This window comes from Arachis ipaensis, chromosome B5 (genome assembly GCF_059453495.1).
Source record: "Arachis ipaensis isolate K30076 ecotype BB chromosome B5, ASM5945349v1, whole genome shotgun sequence".
NCBI lineage: Eukaryota > Viridiplantae > Streptophyta > Magnoliopsida > Fabales > Fabaceae > Arachis > Arachis ipaensis.
The window spans coordinates 68,964,352-68,978,068 of NC_142440.1; the positions used below are offsets into that span (position 1 = coordinate 68,964,352).

Sequence of the window (13,717 nt, forward strand, 5' to 3'; positions counted from 1 at the left end):
TAGAAATGTAAATTCAAGTTCAATTTTCCAGAAGCTGCAGTAAGAAAAATAGAGAGATCTCAAGGTGAGATTGAGACAGAATTTCCTCAATTCTTCAACACCCAAGACTCAAGACAAGTGTAGATGAAATTGAAAAACAAGAAAACTAAGAGGAAGAGAATTCAATTCTCCTTCCCCAAGACTCAGAATCTCCAAACAGCTCAAAACCCAAAAGCTCTCTACTATGAATACTATGAAAATTCTTAAAGAAAACTCTAAAAAGAAAAGCCTTTCTAAAACTTCAAATCCTAAGCTATTTATAAACTTTCTTCAAATGATCATTAAGCCCTGAATTGGGCCTTTAGTCTTGATGGAATTGGGTTGATAATAGCCTCCGTTGATTGTTCTTGGTGTTGGGAAGAAATCCATTTGTGAACCGGGCCATGAACCATTCACGTTTGAGTCAACGTTTGAGGCAAACGTTGACTCAAACGTCCCTTGTGTGAGGCATTATGCAGATAGCCCATTTGCTGTCATCCACGTTTGAGCCAACGTTTGAGGTCAAACGTGAGCTCAAACGTGGGTCTTCCCAGGCTCCCTTTTTGGCCAACGTTTGGCCCAACGTTTGAGGCAAACATTGGTGCAAACGTAGCTCATCTAACCCATCAATCAAGGGTGCTCTTCCATGCTCTTTCTTGCCAAAATGTAGCCAACGTTTGACCTCACGTTTGAGGCAAACGTTGGCTCAAACGTTGCTGTGCCCAGGAGTGCTATTTCTCTTCTTTTTGGCGCCAACGTTTGACCTCACGTTTGAGGCAAACGTTGGCGCAAACGTTGGCTCCTTCCCCTATTTCTTCTTCAGCCAACGTTTGCCTCAACGTTTGAGGCAAACATTGGCGCAAACGTTGGTGACATCCAGGGGTGTTCTTCAGCTGCTTCTCACGTTTGAGTTAACATTTGAGGCAAACGTCAGCTCAAATGTTGATCCCTCTTTTCAAGCCCATTCTTGCAACCTTCTTTCAAGCTTTATTCCACCTATCATCAATCAACAATTGTATCAAAGCTATGCCATAATCATGAGAGTTGTTCTTCTTCTTGTCACATGAGCAATTATGGCACAAAAACTCATGAAAATGCATCAATTTATCCCTGGTTGATTGAATCGAAGGGAACATGAAATTCAACCCAATTGGCTTACTTATGGCTTAAGAAAGTGCATAAAACTAAATGAAAACAAAGGAAAAAGACTAGTGAAACTAGGCTAAGATGACTTGTCATCAACTGCATGGCTAATCATCTGGAGGTTCTCGATCATATTGGAATTGGATTCACCCTCCTTTTGTGTCTGTCACTACGTCCAGTACTCGCGAGTTTGAAGTTCGTCACAGCCATCCCTTCCCAGATCCTACTCGGAATACCAGAGACAAGGTTTAGACTTTCCAGATCTCAGGAATGGCCATCCATGGGTTCTAACTTATACCACGAAGACGCTAATAACTCGGACTCGGTCCCCTGTATTAGAACGGAAGTGGTTGTCAGGCACGCGTTCATAGGGGAATGATGATGACTTTGTCACGATCATCACATTCATGTTGAAGTGCGAATGAATATCTTAGAAGCGGAATAAGTTGAATTGAATAGAAAAACAGTAGTACTTTGCATTAATCTTTGAGGAACAGCAGAGCTCTACACCTTAATCTATGGTGTGTAGAAAGTCTACCGTTGAAAAATACATAAGTGAAAGGTTCAGGCATGGCCGAATGGCCAGCCCCCATGATCTAAGAACTAAACATCCAAAAGATGTAAATACAGTAGTAAAAAGTCCTATTTATACTAAACTAGTTACTAGGGTTTACAGAAATAAGTAAATGATGCAGAAATCCACTTCCGGGGCCCACTTGGTGTGTGCTTGGGCTGAGCATTGACTCATTGAGCTTTACACCTGTAGAGGCTTCTTTTGGAGTTGAACACCAGTTTCTAGCCTGTTTCTGGCGTTGAACTCCACTTTGCAACCTGTTTCTGGCGTTTGACTTTAGAATGCAGCATGGAACTGGCGTTGAACGCCAGTTTACGTCATCAATCTTTATTCAAAGTATGAACTATTAGATATTGCTGGAAAGCCCTGGATGTCTACTTTTCAACGCACTTAAGAGAGCGCCATTTGGAGTTCTGTAGCTCCAGAAAATTCACTTTGAGTGCAGGGAGGTCAGAATCCAACAGCATCTGCAGTCCTTCTTCAACCTCTGAATCTGATTTTTGCTCAGGTCCCTCAATTTCAGCCAGAAAATACCTGAAATCACAGAAAAACACACAAACTCATAGTAAAGTCCAGAAATGTAATTTTTAATTAAAAACTAATAAAAATATACTAAAAACTAACTAAATCATACTGAAAACTATGTAAAAACAATGCCAAAAAGCGTATAAATTATCCGCTCATCACAACACCAAACTTAAATTGTTGCTTGTCTCCAAGCAACTGAAAATCAAATAGGATAAAAAGAAGAGAATATACTATAAATTCCAAAATATCAATGAAACATAGCTCCAATCAGATGAGCGGGACTTGTAGCTTTTTGCCTCTTGAATAGTTTTGGCATCTCGCTTTATCCATTGAAGTTCAGAATGATTGGCATCTATAGGAACTTAGAATTCAGATAGTGTTATTGATTCTCCTAGTTCAGTATGTTGATTCTTGAACACAGCTACTTTATGAGTCTTGGCCGTGGCCCTAAGCACTTTGTTTTCCAGTATTACCACCGGATACATAAATGCCACAGACACATAACTGGGTGAACCTTTTCAGATTGTGACTTAGCTTTGCTAAAGTCCCCAATTAGAGGTGTCCAGGGTTCTTAAGCACAGTCTTCTTTTGCTTTGGACCTTGACTTTAACCGCTCAGTCTCAAGTTTTCACTTGACACCTTCACGCCACAAGCACATGGTTAGGGACAGCTTGGTTTAGCCGCTTAGGCCAGGATTTTATTCCTTTAGGCCCTCCTATCCACTGATGCTCAAAGCCTTGGATCCTTTTTATTACCCTTGCCTTTTGGTTTTAAGGGTTACTGGCTTTTTGCTCTTGCCTCTTGGTTTTAAGAGCTTTTGGCTTTTTCTGCTTGCTTTTTTTCTTTTTTTTTTTTCTAATTTTTTTCGCAAGCTTTCTGTATTCACTGCTTTTTCTTGCTTCAAGAATCATTTTTATGATTTTTTAGATTATTAAATAACATTTCTCCTGTTCATCATTCTTTCAAGAGCCAACATATTTAACATTCTTAAACAACAACTTCAAAAGACATATGCACTGTTCAAGCATTCATTCAGAAAATAAAAAGTATTGTCACCACATTAAAATAATTAAACTAGTTTCAAGAATGAATTTGAAACCATGTACTTCTTGTTCTTTTGTAATTAAAACATTTTTCATTCAAGAGAGGTGATGGATTCATAGGACATTCATAACTTTAAGGCATAGACACTTAAATACTAGTGATCATGAAGACAAAAACATAAACAAACATAAAGCATAAAAATCGAAAAACAGGAAAATAAATAAACAAGGAGATTAAGGAATGAGTCCACCTTAGTGAGGGTGGCGTCTTCCTCTTCTTGAAGAACCAATAGTGCCTTTGAGCTCCTCTATGTCTCTTCCTTGTCTTTCTTGCTCCTCCCTCATAGCTCTTTGATCTTCTCTAATTTCATGGAGGATGATGGAATGCTCTTGATGTTCCACCCTTAATTGTCCCATGTTGGAACTTAATTCACCTAGGGAAGTGTTGATTTATTCCCAATAGTTTTGTGGAGGAAAGTGCATCCCTTGAGGCATCTCAGGAATTTCATGGTGAGGAATTTCCTCATGCTCATGTTGAAGTCCATGCTCTCTTGTTTGCTCCATCTTTTTCTTAGTGATGGGCTTATCCTCTTCAATAAGGATGTCTCCCTCTATGTCAATTCTAGCCGAATTGCAGAGGTGGCAAATGAGGTGAGGAAAGGCTAACCTTGCCAAAGTGGAGGTCTTGTCAGCCACCTTGTAGAGTTCTTGAGGTATATTCTCATGAACTTCTACTTCCTCCCCAATCACTATGGATCATGATGGCCCGATCTATAGTAACTTCAAACCGGTTGCTAGTAGGAATGGTTGAGCGTTGAATGAACTCCAACCATCCTCTAGCAACTGGTTTGAGGTCAAGCCTTCTTAGTTGAACCGGCTTGCCCCTTGAGTCAATTTTCCATTGAGCTCCTTCCACACATATGTCCACGAGGACTTGGTCCAACCTTTGATTAAAGTTGACTCTTCTAGTGTAGGGGCGTGCGTTCTCTTCCATCATTGGTAGGTTGAACACCAACCTTACATTCTCCGGACTGAAATCTAAGTATTTCCCCCGAACCATAGTGAGCCAATTCTTTGGGTTCGGGTTCACACTTTGATCATGGTTCCTGGTAACCCATGCGTTTGCATAGAACTCTTGAACCATTAAGATCCCGACTTGTTGAATGGGGTTGGTTAGAACTTCCCAACCTCTTCTTTGGATTTCAAGTCGGATCTCCGGATACTCATTCTTTTTTAGTTTGAAAGGAACCTCAGGGATCACTTTCTTCTTGGCCACAACTTCATAGAAGTGGTCTTGATGAACCTTAGAGATGAATCTCTCCATCTCTTATGACTCAGAGGTGGAAGCGATTGCCTTCCCTTTCCTCTTTCTAGAGGTTTCTCTGGCCTTAGGTGCCATAAATGGTTATGGAAAAATAAAAAGCAATGCTTTTACCATACCAAACTTAAAATGGTTGCTCGTCCTCGAGCAAAAGAAAAGAGAAAGAATTAGAAGAAGAGGAAAAATGGAGGAGATAGAGGGAGAAGGTGGATTCGGCCAAGGGGAAGAAGAGAGGGTTGTGTTGTGTGAAAATGAAGAAGGAATGAGGGGTTTATACAGGAGTGGGGAGGGGTTAGGGTTCGGCCTTTTAGGGTTGGGTTTGGGAGGGAAATTATTTTGAATTTAAAGGTAGGTGGGGTTTTGGGGAAGAGAGGATGGATGTGAGTGGTGAAGAGGTGATGGAAAAGAGTGATTGAGTTGATTGGTGAGGGGTATTTGGGGAAGAGAGTTATGAAAAGGTGTGAAGAGGAGAGAAGAAGTAGGTGGGGATCCTGTGGGGTCCACAGATCCAGTGGGGCCAAGGACTTTAATCATCCCTGCTCCAATTAGGCGTGTAAACGCCCTCTGTAGGCAATCCTGGCGTTTAACGCCAGATTGCAGCATGTTTCTGGCGTTAAATGCCACTTCCATGCTTGTTTTGGGCGTTCAACGCCAGTCTGCAGCATGTTTCTGGCGTTGAACGCCAGTTTTCCTTTGGGGTGCATTCCTGGCATTTAAACGCCAGAATGCTGCTTGTTTCTGGTGTTTAACGCCAGTTTCATGCTCTGTTCTGGCATTAAACGCCAGCCAGATGCTCCTTACTGGCGTTTAAACGCCAGTAAGCCCTTCCTCCAGGGTGTTCTGTTTTCAATGCTATTTTTCATTCTGTTTTTTATTTTTCAGTAGTTATTATGATTCCACATAATCATCAACCTAATAAAACATGAAATAGCAAAGAGAAAATAATATAAAAATGATTAAATAACATTGGGTTACCTCCCAACAAGCGCTTCTTTAATGTCAATAGCTTGACAGTGAGCTCTCATGGAGCCACACAGGTGATCAGGTCAATTTTGTAGACTCCCAACACCAAACTTAGAGTTTGGATGTGGGGATCCAACACCAAACTTAGAGTTTGATTGTGGGGGCTTTGTTTGACTCTGTACTGAGAGAAGCTTTTCGTGCTTCCTCTCCATGGTTACAGAAGGAGATTCTTGAGTTTTAAACACAAGGTAGTCCTCATTCAGTTGAAGGACCAACTCTCCTCTGTCCACATCAATCACAGCTCTTGCTGTGGCTAGGAAGGGTCTTCCAAGGATGATGGATTCATCCACATCCTTCCCAGTGTCTAGGATTATGAAATCAGCAGGGATGTAAATGCCTTCAACCTTTACTAACACGTCCTCTACTAGTCCATAACCCTGTTTTCTTGAGTTGGCTGCCATCTCTAATGAGATTCTGGCAGCTTGCACCTCAAAGATTCCCAGTTTCTCCATTACAGAGAGGGGCATAAGATTTATGCCTGACCCTAGGTCACACAGAGCTTTCTCAAAGGTCATGGTGCCCATGGTACAGGGTATTACGAATTTGCCAGGATCTTGTTTCTTTTGAGGTAACGTTTGCTGAACCCATGTATTTAGTTCACTAATGAGAAAGGGAGGTTCACCTTCCCAAGTCTCATTACCAAATAACTTGGCATTCAGCTTCATGATAGCTCCTAGATATTGGGCAACTTGCTCTCCAGTTACATCTTCATCCTCTTCAGAGGAAGAATAGTCTTCAGAGCTCATGAATGGCAGAAGAAGGTTTAATGGAATCTCTATGGTCTCTATATGAGCCTTAGATTCCTTTGGGTCCTCAATAAGGAACTCCTTCTTGATCTCTGGACGTCCCAGGAGGTCTTCCTCACTGGGATTCACGTCCTCCTCCTCTTTTATGGTTTCGGCCATGATGGTCATTTCAATGGCCTTGCACTCTCCTTTTGGATTTTCTTCTGTATTGCTTGGGAGTGTACTAGGAGGAATTTCAGTGATCCTTTTACTTAGCTGGCCCACTTGTGCTTCCAAATTTCTAATGGAGGACCTTGTTTCATTCATTAAACTTAGAGTGGCTTTAGATAGATTAGAGACTATATTTGCCATGCTAGATAGATTCTGCTCAGAATTCTCTGTCTTTTGCTGAGTGGATGATGGAAAAGGCTTGCTATTGCTAAACCTGTTTCTTCCACCATTATTAAAGCCTTGTTGAGGCTTTTGTTGATCCTTCCATGAGAGATTTAGGTGATTTCTCCATGAGGGATTATAGGTGTTTCCATAGGGTTCACCCATGTAATTCACCTCTGCTATTGCAGGGTTCTCAGGATCATAAGCTTCTTCCTCAGAAGATGCCTCTTGAGCACTGTTGGATACAGCTTGCATTCCCTTCAGACTCTGAGAAATCATATTGACTTTCTGAGTTAATATTTTATTCTGAGCCAATATGGCATTCAGAGTATCAATTTCAAGAACTCCCTTCTTCTGAGGCGTCCCATTACTCACAGGATTCCTCTCAGAAGTGTACATGAACTGGTTATTAGCAACCATGTTAATGAATTCTTGAGCTTCTGCAGGCGTTTTCTTTAGGTGAATGGATCCACCTGCAGAAGTATCCAATGACATCTTAGCTAATTCAGACAGACCATCATAGAATATATCCAGGATGGTCCATTCTGAAAGCATGTCAGAAGGGCACTTTTTGGTCAGTTGCTTATATCTCTCCCAAGATTCATAGAGGGATTCACCTTCTTTCTGTTTGAAGGTTTGGACATCCACTCTATGCTTACTCAGCTTTTGAGGAGGAAAGAACTTGGCTAAGAAAGCTGTGACCAGCTTATCCCAAGAGTTCAAGCTATCTTTGGGTTGAGAGTCCAACCATACTCTAGCTCTGTCTCTTACAGCAAACGGGAAAAGCATAAGGCTGTAGACCTCGGGATCAACCCCATTGGTCTTAACAGTATCACAGATCTGCAAGAATTCAGTTAAGAACTGAAAAGGATCTTCAGATGGAAGTCTATGAAACTTGCAGTTCTACTGCATCAGAGAAACTAATTGAGGTTTCAGCTCAAAGTTGTTTGCTCCAATGGCAGGAATTGAGATGCTTCTTCCATGTAAATTGGAATTAGGTGCAGTGAAGTCACCAAGCATCCTCCTTGCATTATTATTATTTTCGGCTACCATCTCCTCTTCCTGTTCGAAAATTCCTGTAAGGTTGTCTCTGGATTGTTGTAGTTTAGCTTCTCTTAGTTTCCTTTTTAGAGTCCTTTCATGTTCAGGATCTGCTTCAACAAGAATGTTCTTGTCCTTGCTCCTGCTCATATGACAAAGAAGGGAATAACAAAGAAACTATGGAATCCTCTATGTCACAGTATAGAGATTTCTTTGTGTGAGTAGAAGAAGAAAAGAATGTAATGTAAAGAAGAGAAGAGGAAAAACTCGAACACAGAGAGGGAGGTGGTGTTCGAATTATTTTTGGATGGAAGAGAAGTGTTAGTAGATAAATAAATAAATAGAAGGAGATGGGAGAGAGAATTTTGAAATTTAATTAAAAATAAAAATTTAAAATTGAAAGTTAGATTTCGAAAATTAAAGTTGAAATTAAATTAAAATTGAAACAATTAGTTAATCAAAATGAAATTTTGAAAAAGAGGGAGGTATTTTTGAAAATTTTAAGAGAGATTGAATTAGTTAGGTGGTTTTGAAAAAGATATGATTGAAACAAAAAGATAAGATTGATTGAAAAAGATTTGAAAATCAATTTTAAAAAAGATAAGAGGTTAGGAAAGAAGTTAGAAAAGATTTTGAAATTGAATTTGAAAAAGATATGATTGAAATAAAAAAGGGATATGATTGAAACAAAAAGATATGATTGATTGAAACTTATTTTGAAAAACATTTGAAAATCAAATTTGAAAAGATTTGATTTTGAAAATTAAAGTTGATTACTTGACTAACAAGAAACTAAAAAGATATTATTCTAGAGTTTAAAGATTGAACCTTTCTTAATAGGCAAGTAACAACTTTGAAAAATTTTGAATCAAAACATTAAATGCTAATAAAATTTTCGAAAATTAAGAAATAAAATAAGAAAAAGATTTTTGAAAATCATTTTGGAATTTTCAAAAATTATGAAAGAAAAATAAAAAAGATTTGATTTTTGAAAAAGATTTGAAAAAGATAAGATTTTTAAATTGAAAATTTGATTTGACTCATAAGAAACAACTTGATTTTAAAATTTTTTTGAAAAAGTCAACTCAAATTTTCGAATTTGATGAGAAGAAAAAGGGAAAGATTTTTTTTTTGATTTTTGAATTTTTTATGATGAAAGAGAAAAACACAAAATTGACTCAATGCATGAAAATTTTGGATCAAAACATGTGATGCATGCAAGAACACTTTGAATGTCAAGATGAACACCAAGAACACTTTGAAGATCAAGATGAACATCAAGACTTATTTTTGAAAATTTTTAAGAAAAGAAAAACATGCAAGACACCAAACTTAAAAATTTTTATTCTTTAGACATTAATAATTCAAGAATGCATATGAAAAACAAGGAAAGACACAAAACAAGAAAATATGAAGATCAAACAAGAAGACTGGCCAAGAACAACTTGAAGATCATGAAGAATGCAATGCATGAAATTTTCGAAAATAATTTTTAGAAAATTAAAAACATGCAATTGACACCAAACTTAAATCTTGACTCTAGACTCAAACAAGAAACATCAAAAATATTTTTGATTTTATGATTTTGTAAAGTTTTTTTTGTATTTTTCGAGAATTAATTGGGAAAAACAAAAAAGAAGAAAATATATTTTTTGATTTTTTTCGAAAATAAGAATAATAAAATCAAAAAGGTTAAAATTAAAATAAAGTTACCTAATCTGAGCAACAAGATGAACCGTCAGTTGTCCAAACTCGAACAATCCTCGGCAACGGCACCAAAAACTTGGTGTGTGAAATCGTGATCATTCCATTCCTTGGTAACGGCGCTAAAAACTCAATACGCACATTCATGATCTTATATCTGTTTCACAACTTCGTACAACTAACCAGCAAGTGCACTGAGTCGTCCAAGTAATAAACCTTACGTGAGTAAGGGTCGATCCCACGGAGATTGTCGGCTTGAAGCAAGCTATGGTCACCTTGTAAATCTCAGTCAGGCGGATTAAATTGTATTAAGAAATTATAGTGGATGAAAATAAATAAAATATAAAATAGGATAGTGGTACATATGTAATTCATTGGTGAGAATTTCAGATAAGCGTATAGAGATGCTTTCGTTCCTTTGATCTCTGCTTTCCTGCTGTCTTCATCCAATCAATCCTACTCCTTTCCATGGCAAGCTTTGTATAGGGCATCACCGTTGTCAATGGCTACTTCCCATCCTCTTTGTGAAAATGGTCCGATGCGCTGTCACTGCATGGCTAATCATCTGGAGGTTCTCGATCATACTGGAATAGGATTCACCCTCCTTTTGCGTCTGTCACTACGCCCAGTACTCGCGAGTTTGAAGTTTGTCACAGCCATCCCTTCCCAGATCCTACTCGGAATACCACAGACAAGGTTTAGACTTTCCGGATCTCAGGAATGGCCATCCATGGGTTCTAACTTATACCACGAAGACGCTAATAACTCGGACTCGGTCCCCTGTATTAGATATCCAAGAGATATCCATTCAATCGAAGGTAGAACGGAAGTGGTTGTCAGGCACGCGTTCATAGGGGAATGATGATGACTTTGTCACGATCATCACATTCATGTTGAAGTGCGAATGAATATCTTAGAAGTGGAATAAGTTGAATTGAATAGAAAAAAGAGTAGTACTTTGCATTAATCTTTGAGGAACAGCAGAGCTCCACACCTTAATCTATGGTGTGTAGAAACTCTACCATTGAAAAATACATAAGTGAAAGGTTCAGGCATGGCCGAATGGCTAGCCCCCATGATCTAAGAACTAAACGTCCAAAAGATGTAAATACAGTAGTAAAAAGTCCTATTTATACTAAACTAGTTACTAGGGTTTACAGAAATAAGTAAATGATGCAGAAATCCACTTCCGGGGCCCACTTGGTGTGTGCATGGGCTGAGCATTGAGCTTTACACGTGTAGAGACTTTTTTTGGAGTTGAACGCCAGTTTGTAGCCTATTTCTGGCGTTGAACTCCACTTTGCAACCTATTTCTGGCGTTTGACTCCAGAATGCAGCATGGAACTGGCGTTGAACGCCAGTTTATGTCGTCAATCTTTATTCAAAGTATGGACTATTATATATTGCTGGAAAGCCCTGGATGTCTACTTTTTAACACACTTCAGAGAGTGCCATTTGGAGTTTTGTAGCCCCAGAAAATCTACTTTGAGTGCAGGGAGGTCAGAATCCAACAGCATCTGCAGTCCTTCTTCAACCTCTGAATCTGATTTTTGCTCAGGTCCCTCAATTTCAGCCAGAAAATACCTGAAATCACAGAAAAACACGCAAACTCATAGTAAAGTCTAGAAATGTGATTTTTAATTAAAAACTAATAAAAATATACTAAAAACTAACTAAATCATACTGAAAACTATGTAAAAACAATACCAAAAAGCGTATAAATTATCCGCTCATCAATGGTCAACTTAGAGCTCTTTGTGGAGTTAAGAGTAGGAAAGAGTTGTGCAGTGGTTGAAAACATCATTCTAAGCTCATGAATGTTGCATGCTAAAAGTTCAAGAGAAATGGTTGGTTTGGAACCGAATTGCATGGGTCTAGGAGAATGTTTGGATGCCTAAATGAGAATTCACAAACCTTGTCACCCGAATCTAACGATGGTAATCAACAACGAGATGGGTGCAAGAACAAGGTTTGGGACCCCGGTATTCAATTCTAAAATCAACACTCTTGGGGTCTTGTTATTTGCTCGAGTTTACTTGAAGGCTTTATACACCTAATTTGGGATCCCGGTGGTCATTGGAGATGCAAACAATGGTGGGGATTCAAGGATGAATTCAAGCATAAGCCACCATAGCAAGGACCCCATCAAATGTCCAACTTAAGGACTTAAAATAAAAGTGCTAGGTGGGAGACACCCCACCATGGTAAAATCTTTTCATTATTTTTTCTTTTGTACATATTGATAGAATTAGTTTAAATTCATGATTTGATTAGTTTGTTGAGTTTATTTGGTAGTTTGGTATATTAAATAAGGTTTTATGGTATTTTGGTAGCTGTTTGGAGGCTTGGAATTCTTGGTTTGGTGCAAAAACATAGAAAAAATTTGAAAAACAGAGCACTATCCACGCGTACGTGTGCCTCACGCGTACGCGTGCATCAAGCATTTTCGCCAATTCACGTGCACGCGTCATGCATGCGTACGCGTGAATCCCAAAATCCCACCTCCCAGCCATTTTCCAGAGAGTTGTGCCCACGCTGCGCCAACGTTGTGCCTGAGGCACAGATCAACCCGCGTGTACGCGTACCTGATGCGTACGCGTCCCTTCTCTGGTTTCCCACGCACGCGTACGTGTGACTTGCGTGTACGCGTCGCGTCCACTGCACCACCACCCATGCGCACACGTGCTGCACACGTACGCGTGGATACCCTTCCTTCACTACACTTTTTTTCTTCCTCCTCTTCCCATTTCTTTCCTTCTCCTTTCTTCTTCCCTTCTCCTACCTCTCATCCAACACTTCCAAACACCATTGATAACCATTTGTTTTAGTTAGTTAATTAGTTAGTTAATTAGTTAATTAGTTAGCTAGTTAGTTGATTAGTTAGTTTTAGTTTAATTTTCATCTTCTTTTCTCTTTTTCATTATAAGTGTTGGATTATGGATTTTGTTTACCATATATTGCTGCTTATTACTAATTGCATGATATTTTAGCATGAATGTTTTTTAGATATTCATTGTTGGATTCCTTGATTGAGGTTATAATTTGCTACTTGGTTTTGACTTTTTCACACTTAATCTTGAGAATACCAAGTAATGAGAATTGCCTTCGAGCTTGTAACTCTTCGTGAATTGCATGTTGTAGCTAGCCACCATGTGATTTGAATGCTTTCCCTCGATTAGGCAAGTTCTTGATGGTTGATGTTGAGCATTTACCTCAATGTATTGTGCTTCTTGATCATAGGCATCCATATATGTTTGGCTTGGATACTTTTGTGCTTCTTTATAGTTTGTTTCAACTTACAAGCTTACTTAAGGTATTTCGAGCACATTAGGATGTGTGACGTGCATGCTTCTATTGTGACTCAGCTTTTTATGCTAGTATGTGTTCTAAAAGGCGCCTAATTTAGAATTCACACACCTATCTTTCGTTAACGTCACACTAATTCACTCACTCTATTCTAGTGATTAGTACCTTACTCCAACAATTCATGCTTCTTTGATTTTGTATTTTCTCATCTTACGGTGTTATTTTCTGTTTTTCATGAACAATGTACCACAAGCAAAAATGGAAGCGGAAGAAAGAACACGCAGCAATCGATAGACCTACCAGCTGAAGGTAGCAATCTGGATAGTCGCCGTACCCCCTTGCTCATCTTTGAATGCACCGAGGGCGGTGCAAACTTTTAAGTGTGGGGAGGTCGTCCGACCGTTCGGCGATTTTGGGTGACAAATTTCTAACCCAACACTTTTGCATTTCATTTTTTAGGTTTTTTAGAATTTTTGTTGCATTTTCTTATTTTTGCATATAATATATATATATATATATATATATATATATATATATATATATATAATAAGCTTAGTCAAAATAATGAAATTTTTCAAGAAATTTATCTATAGGGCACCTCAATTGATTTGAGTGAAAACTTTTCATAGAGCTTGCTTGAATTATATATATTTTGTGGAACATGTTTTGAGCTAAGAACACACAACCTAGTGAGTTTTGAGCCTAATGGTGTGGTTACATCTTATAACCACTTATTTTCCTTCTTGTGTGCATTATTCTCTTTCTATGATTATGATCCTTGATTTGTTTAATTCTTTATGTCCATTATTTTGTGTATTCATGCATTTATATGATTGACGCCATCATTTCAAATAGCTCACTTACCCGACTAGCCTTACCTTTTATCTTCCATTGTTAG

At 38.6% G+C, this 13,717-nt stretch overlaps 1 protein-coding gene across 1 annotated transcript; it reads right to left on the minus strand.

The window, feature by feature from the left end:
- Positions 1–5,673: 5,673 nt before the first annotated feature.
- Positions 5,674–7,959, minus strand: LOC148564537 (uncharacterized). The gene has a single exon (XM_088487051.1). The coding sequence runs from the start codon at positions 7,555–7,557 to the stop codon at positions 5,674–5,676; it is 1,884 nt and encodes a 627-aa protein (XP_088343177.1). The 5' UTR covers positions 7,558–7,959.
- Between the last annotated feature and the right edge of the window lie 5,758 nt (positions 7,960–13,717).